Genomic DNA, 7,986 nt, shown 5'->3' on the forward strand with positions numbered 1-7,986 from the left:
AAGCCCAGCCTAGGATGTAATGATAGATGTATAATATATGAAGAGAGTACTTAAGATAAAGCAAACGGAACAAAATATTAAAAACTTTTTGAATCTGGATAAATGGTATATGGAGTTCTTGGTACCAACATTGCATCTATTTCCAAATAAAAGATTTTAAAAATAGTTTAGTCGAGGTTACATGGAGGAGTTATAAATAGCCCAAAAAAGAAACTGTTCTTTAATAATTTATAGCATTTATCTTAGTACAAACCACATAGGGTTTGTGCAAAGTACAAACTACCCACATAGGGTACTTAAATGTATTGAGTGCCTTTTATGTGCCAGGTACTGTGCAAAGTGCTTTATTCGCTTTATGTAAATTCAATTCATATTTAACCACATTCTTGAGAAGTAGGAGTTATCATTATTTTATAGTTTATTTCATAAATGAAGAAACTTAAGTAACTTGTGAGTGATTGTAAAGTTTATAAGTGCCCCAACTCATGTTCGAACCTAGAAGGAGCTGACTCTAATAAGTAAGAAAATTAGTGACATAGTGAGTAAATAGCAAACTAGGATTCAAACCCAGATGATTTACTTCTTATTATTTCATTAAAGCAGATCAGTCATTATCACTTACTAAGAGTAGGTCAGAAGTTAGTTCAAGTGATTTTGTAGATAAAAACAATTCTATTCCTTAGAAATACTTTTGAATCAAGAATTTGGTAATTTAAACATAATCACCAATATTTTAGTAGAATTTTTTGTCTTTGAGGAAAATCTTTAAAATTCTCTACTGTAGAGTTTTGAAAGCATTTGATTTCAACCATTGTGGAAAAAGTCAGCCTAAATAACCCAAAGATTAGTGTCCAAAAGCAGAGAACAAAGAATTCTCTCAAATGCTGAGAAGGGCAGCTTCCCCTTAAATCTGTTCTCTTCCCTTTTACCCATGTATCTTTATAATTCCTTTCAAGCCCAGGGCCAAAAAAATAAGTCATTCAACCCTGGTGCTGCCAACAGGAACACAGTGGATGGCAGGAGGGCAGGAAACCACATGCTTCCCCTAGAAGTGGGGCTGCCTTTACCAAGGAATAGCTTTCAGGATGATCTGCTGTTGGTCCTGCCCTGGGGCTAAGTTTCAAGTCTTCTCTCTTGACATTTTGCCCCAAACTCTACTTTTTAGTGAGGGAGAGAGAGGTGACTATAGATCAAGAATGGTTCTCTCTGCTGTGAGAGAGAACAAGCTTCTTTCTATCACACTCGGTCTTGGAGAATAAGATATTTGCTGATTGTGTGATTCTTTCAGTGAAAGAATATGGCCTTTTGTTTGTGCATCAAAAGTAACTATGACAATCTGCCTATGAAAATTCTGAACTTACATCTTTAGTATTTATGAATTAGCTAGCATTTGCTGCGTCCTTGCTATGTACCTTGGCATGGCGCTGATCAATTACACAGGTAGTAGTTCAGGTAACTGGGATTTAAATCCAATGCTACTGACTTTTGCTTAATGATTAATTTATATTTCTTCTTTGTGAAAAGAGCCAGGAAGGATACAAAGTTAAATCAGACATGGGCAACAGTCTCAGGAAGATTACAATCTAGTAGTGGACTTAACATATATACATAAATAGTTACAGTATACAGTAAAATGTACTAAATGTCATAAGAAAGGGCTATGGGATTTCATGAGCATGAGAGATGTCAACTGATATGAATGAGATAAGATCTTATAAAGGCTGGGAAAACTGAGCTGAGCTATTTCAACATCAGATATAATTAAATAAATGAACAAAATACTCATTTAAAAAACCATAAGGAAAGTGTGACTGCTGGAAAACAGAAGATAGGTTTGAGAACAGCAAATATTTCACTTTGGATAAAATACTGATCGCATAAAAAGCAAAGTTTGAAAACAGTTTATGGAATTTCTTGAATGTTTAATATACTTTAATGGTACATTTTAAGCAGAGCAAAGGTACATAACATTTTGAGTCAAGGAGGGACATGGTCAAGGCTGTGCTTGAGAACTGTAATGTTCAGTGCAGACGCCACCAGCACATGTAGTTGCCTAAGTTTAAATTTAAATTAATCGATATTAAATAAAATGAAAAAGTCAGCTCCTCAATTCCATTTGCCATATTTCAAATGCTCAGTAATGCCCAAAAGCTAGTAGCTTCTGTATACAGGACAGGAGAGATATAGAACATTTCTATCATCACAGAATGTTCTATTGGACAGAGTTGCTTTAAAAGATTAATCCAGTAGTGCACTATTAGTGGATTGGACGGGAGAGGAAACCACAAACGGGAAGCTGATTTGAACAATCAAGGTTAGAAGTTCTGAGTAGCTGTCATAGGGAATAGAATTTCACTTATAAAACGCACAATATTACCTTGTACTCTTCTGAGTTTTCTACAGATACTCATGATAAGAACCATTTACTGCATACTCCAGGGACACCAGTCAGAATTTAGATTTCTTATATTCCACTGGAGAAATTTTCTTTGGCACGCACGAGAAAAGAGAGAAGATGAAATGACTCACTGGATTATGAATATCTAGAGATCCTCACTTCCATGTGGAAATGGGGGGAATTCAAGCAGATGGGCTTCCTGAGATTCATCTCATGTGGGGTTTGTGGGTAACAACCATCTGGCTCCCCATTTGGCTTGAATTTCAAGGGAAGTCCAAAATCATCCAGTTGCTCTCTAAAGTTTGTTTATGCATGGAGAAATACCGTTAAGAATTTACACTTTTCATTTTTTTTCTATTTTTAGTCTTATCTTTGAGTTTTTCTGTAATCATTACTGTCTGGAATGGGGGACTTTCTCATTTTACGTATAAGGAAACTGAGGTCAAAATTAAGTGATTTGGCCAAGATCACACAGCTAGTTGTTTGCAAAGCCAAGCAATAACAGGTGTTCCGGGTTCTTTCACCTGTACTACGGCATTTTCAGAGTAACTTAGAACAATATGCTTTAATTTCCCTTTCATATACTTAGGAACTAGGGCAGTAGCTATGGCTCTGTAATTAAACTTATGATCCAAACACGGTCACATTGAATTATATGTTTAATAAATATTTTGTTGAGCATTTGCTTGAAACTGGAACATCAACACCTAAATCTTGTCAACTGCCAAATGGATCCAGAGGAAAAAACAGTTTAAAGACCCGTGTTCTAGGTAGACAGGACTACTCTTCCTCCGGCACTGAATCTCTCAGAGTCCCTACAACATGCTATGGCCCTTATTTGTTTTCCTGCCTGTCCTTCTCTACCAGATGATGCTCCTTTAGAATAGGGTCCACGTCACACTTGTCTTTGTTCCCCAGTGCTTACCCCAGTTCTCAGAACACAGTAGAAGAGCTGATGAATAATGCATGAACGATATACGGGTAAAGAGGTAATTTGGAAACTCTGCTTGTGTGTACCCTTATTAATCTCATGTCTGACCTTTACAGCTACACAGGCTTGCCAGGGGCTCAGAGGAAAATCAGTCTTGTCTTTCTCAGCAGGCAATTCAAAACCACACAGCGCAGCAGGAGGAGATGACATAACACCACTCTTTCACCCACCAAAGCAGTTTACCAAAGCAGTCTTCCGGCATTCCTGGGTCCCTTTAATACAGGACTCAGTTTTTTGGAAGTCCATTTAATTGACTCTCTTTTTCTTGGGAATAAAAGCCAGCCTGCCAAAGGTTGGCAAAGGTGAGTCTGAGAGCCTCTGTGGGATCCTCGGGAGGCCAGGAATCTGCCTCCCTGCAGGGGAGGTAGGCTGGCTGTGCTCTCCACAGCTGTGTGGCTCCCTTCCTCTTGTATTGGCCAGGATTGAAAGAGATGAGTCAGAAAGCATCCCTTAATCCTACCATTCCTATCTGTGTCCCAAAAGAGCAGGTAGAGACTTCAAGTTGAATCAAATGGTTTGAAATTTAAAATACTCTCTGTGAACACTAAAATCTGAAACAAACCAAACAAGATAAATATTGCCGTATTCATACCAAGCAACGAGTGACAATGCCCAACCTAGCAGCAACACTTCGTTTCTTGCACCAACAGGGCAAAGAGTTCATTCACATTGCAGATTCCCTTATGATCCAAAGAACAGCGATCCAGATACAAAGAGACAATGTTATCCTTTGTTTTAGGCACTGCCATCTCATCACCAGCCACCCCCTCCCTCCCTCCCTCCAACATAATCAGACTTCTGGTGACATATCGTAATTAGATGCATAAGCTGTCAGACACCAGAACTCCCCAAGCTCCTTTTGAACTTTGTGTCTAGTTATTATTGTTTTTCATGTTACAATAAGGAATTTGGGGTGCGGTCTTTATGTTTTTGTTACAAGACAGTCCTTTTGTGGCCATTAGTGTTACATAAAGCTTGTCCTAAAAATGTTCTTCCTCATCATATTCCCATCAGATGACATTAAACAGCTCGTATCACAGAGAGCTTATTCTTTATGAATATTTTCCAAATACCTCATTAAAAACATACCTACCCATCCCAAAGCAATCAAATTTTGCACCACTGCCTTAAAACTCCCATTTTGTTCCTGTGAGAGTATATTCTTTATTTGTATTACTGCATTCTAGGCAGTTCTAACTCCCACATGACTAACATCCACCTTAACCCACTTCAGTGCAGCCTGCGACACGTGCCGTCACCAAAGGGGCGGAGGAAGCTCTTGTTAGAAGTGGCACGAACTGACTAGTTTAGGCTCGATGCCTTTAACACAATTTTGTCTATTGGATAAATATGTAGAAAGTCAATATTTTGATCTTTATAATATGTTTTCTGCAAAGAGCAGTGCTACGCAATAGCAAACGTGTATTCTGAGAGGAAAGGAATTCCTGAACACATGTGAATATGGGCACAGAGTCATATACCTAATAGCTTCTTATTTTATTTTGAAAATGAGTCCAAAGTCACACTTTGTTTCAATTACCTTGAGATAAATTTTACACATAAAAACGCTGATTGACTTTCAGTGAATTTTATGGGCAGTTTTGCCATTACATATAGATATGTATATCCCTGAAAATCACTATGCTATGCAAAAATCTCACAATAAAAACCATAGGGCTTATGGGGAAAATGGGTTAGGGGCATAAGGCTCACAGACTTCACCAGTGACACATACATAAAAAAATAGGAGTCTGATAAAAGTGGTAACAGTTTTATGTATGGTCCAGAAATTCATAAGTAGCATAACAACTACTATGACGCTTTACTGTGAAAGTGATTTAAGGTTGCTTGTGAGCATCGGAGGGGTCCCAGCTTGCAAGTTCTGTGAAGTGGTAAAAGAGTGTTTCCTGAAATTGGAAAGTTGCAGCATCAGATGTGGATGGGCATGTCTCAAAGCACAAAGAGAACTGAGGAAACTGCTAGATATTTGATGTGTGTGTCTGAGTGAGTTTTCTTTTTCTTATCTTAATGCATTGAATAAAACCCCCAGTACAATACTAAATGAAAATAGCGAGAATAGGCGTACTTTTTTTCCCCTGATCTTAAGGGGAACATTTTCAATAGTTTACCATCGAATATAATGTTTGCTGTAGGTGTTTTGTAAACATTCGTTATCAGATTAAGGAAATTCCCTTCTATAACTCGTTTGCTAAGAGTTTTATTTTATCAAGAAGGGATATTGAATCAAAAGCTAACTGTGCATCTATTGAGAAAATCATATATTTTTCTCCTTTTCTCTGTTAATACTGTGAATTATGTTCATTTTGAAATGTGAAATTAGCCTTTCATAGGTGGAGTAAACTCCACTTTGTTGTATTGTATTTTCCTTTTTGAATACCACTGGATTTAATTTAAATGTTTTGTTAATAATTTTTACATCTGTATGGGAGATTGTTCTCTAATTTTCCTTTTCCATAATGTCTTTGTCAGGTTTTGGATTATGCTGACATCACTTAAAAAAACTATTTCCCCTGTTTTTATTATCTGGGAGAGGCTGCATAAACTGGGTGATGGGGTGTTAATTTCTTCTTTAAATATTTGCAGCTATTCAAGCACTTTCTTTGTGGGAAGATTTTAATTTACGGAAAACCCTGAACGAACTTTTTGGCCAACCCAATAGTAATGGATTTCAAATTTCTGGTAATGATAATTTGTTTTCCTTTATTTTTGATAAACATTCTGCTAGAGCTTTATTAATTTTATTAAAAGTTTTTAAAAAGCTTTGAGCTTAGTTGATTTTATCCTTCTATTCCATTGGTTTCTGCTCTTGTCTTTATTTTTATTTTCTTCTCTTTTCCAGAGGATTGATATATTGTTGTTTTTCTAGCTCCTTGAGATGGAATTTTAAATTATTAAATTTTAACCTTTTTTCTAACATATATGTTTACAAGCATACATCTCCCTGTAACCATTGATTTCACTATGCTTTAATTGCAACCCTCAAGTTTAAATATGTTGTATGTTCATTACGATTTAGTTCAAACTAATTCTCATTTGATTTAATTATTCATATATGAGATGTTTTCTTTAATTTCCAGACAGTGGGGCTTTTCTTGTTATCTTTTTATTGACTTCTGAGTTAATTGTATTGTGATCAGAGAATATACTCTAAGCTATTCAAATCTTTTGAAATTTCTGGCGATTCTTTATGGCCCATCAGATGGTTGATTTGGTAAATATTTCATATGAACTTAAATTCTGTCTTTGATGATTGCAAATGTTTGCGGTTCCTCATGATTCCAATTTGCAGCTCCAGATCCACACAATAGCAAAAGGCCTTCCTACTTCTCTCTCCCCAGCAGAGGCTCTGCACAGGGGCCAACCCTGACCCTCAGCTCACACCAGAACTGGCAATTCCTCTGCAAGAAAAAAATATCTAGTGATCCAAAGATCATTTGTATACAGTTTCCCTCTCTATAATTTTTTTTTTTTTAAAGATAAAACACAAGTCAAATTTATTATTAGATTTGTCCACAGTCAGCAATGGTGATCTTCTTGCTGGTCTTGCCATTCCTGGACCCAAAGCGCTCCATGGCTTCCGCAATATTCATGCCCTCTTTCACCTTGCAAAAGACCACATGATTGCCATCCAACCACTCAGTCTTGGCAGTGCAGATGAAAAACTGGGAACCGTTTGTGTTAGGGCCAGCATTTGCCATGAACAAGATGCCAGGACCTGTACGCTTCAGGAGGAAATTCTCATCATCAAATTTCTCCCTATAGATGGACTTGCCACCAGTGCCATTATGGCGTGTGAAGTCACCACCCTGGCACATAAATCCCGGAATTATTCTGTGAAAGCAGGAACCTTTATAACCAAAGCCTTTCTCCCCAGTGCTCAGAGCACAAAAGTTTTCTGCTGTCTTTGGAACTTCGTCTGCAAACAGCTCCAATCTGTTAGCATAACTTTATGGATGGGATGAGCAGTCACTTCTTGGTTTCCAGGTCTCTTACCTCGAAGGAGACGTGGCCTAAGTGCTCGCCGTCAACAGTGATGTCAAAGAACACGGTAGGGTTGACCATGGTTGGGCAGCGCAGGAGGTTCTGGGGTGGCGGCGTCTGCCTCCCTCTCTATAATTTTATCCCACCTAGTCCTTGTTGATTCCGTAGACTTCTGAAACCTTTTAACACTACAATTTTGCAACTTATCCACCTTCACATTGCTACAGTGGGAGTATTGGCTTACTGCAACCTACTACATCCTACTTAGAACATAAAATCAGGACTCCAAATATTTATTTTAAAAAGTAAAGTTTTTTTTTTTTTAAAGAATCAATCCAAGAAATTTTTGCAATTCAAAGAATAGAGCTTCTGGAGCTTCAATTTAATTTGACAAACATTTATTGATTATCTGCTGGTCACAAACACCATATCATGTGCTGTGGAATTAAGAATGAGTTAAGACAGTCCTGGTACCAGATGAACTTACAGTTTACAGAGAAGTCAAATATGGAAACAGATAAACTGCAATGCAATGTAGCACATGTTATAAGAGGGAGAAAGACTATCTCCTGGAACTCAGAGGAAGAAAAGACTG

At 37.4% G+C, this 7,986-nt stretch overlaps 1 protein-coding gene across 1 annotated transcript; it reads right to left on the reverse strand.

The window, feature by feature from the left end:
- Positions 1–6,875: 6,875 nt before the first annotated feature.
- On the reverse strand, positions 6,876–7,472 carry LOC133096426 (peptidyl-prolyl cis-trans isomerase A-like). The gene is made up of 2 exons (XM_061198007.1): positions 7,404–7,472; positions 6,876–7,336 (listed from the first exon to the last, which is right to left on the reverse strand). Exons 1-2 carry the CDS (start codon positions 7,470–7,472, stop codon positions 6,911–6,913), a joined length of 495 nt encoding a protein of 164 aa, XP_061053990.1. The 3' UTR covers positions 6,876–6,910.
- Between the last annotated feature and the right edge of the window lie 514 nt (positions 7,473–7,986).

Source organism: Eubalaena glacialis, chromosome 8 (genome assembly GCF_028564815.1).
Source record: "Eubalaena glacialis isolate mEubGla1 chromosome 8, mEubGla1.1.hap2.+ XY, whole genome shotgun sequence".
NCBI classification, from domain to species: domain Eukaryota; kingdom Metazoa; phylum Chordata; class Mammalia; order Artiodactyla; family Balaenidae; genus Eubalaena; species Eubalaena glacialis.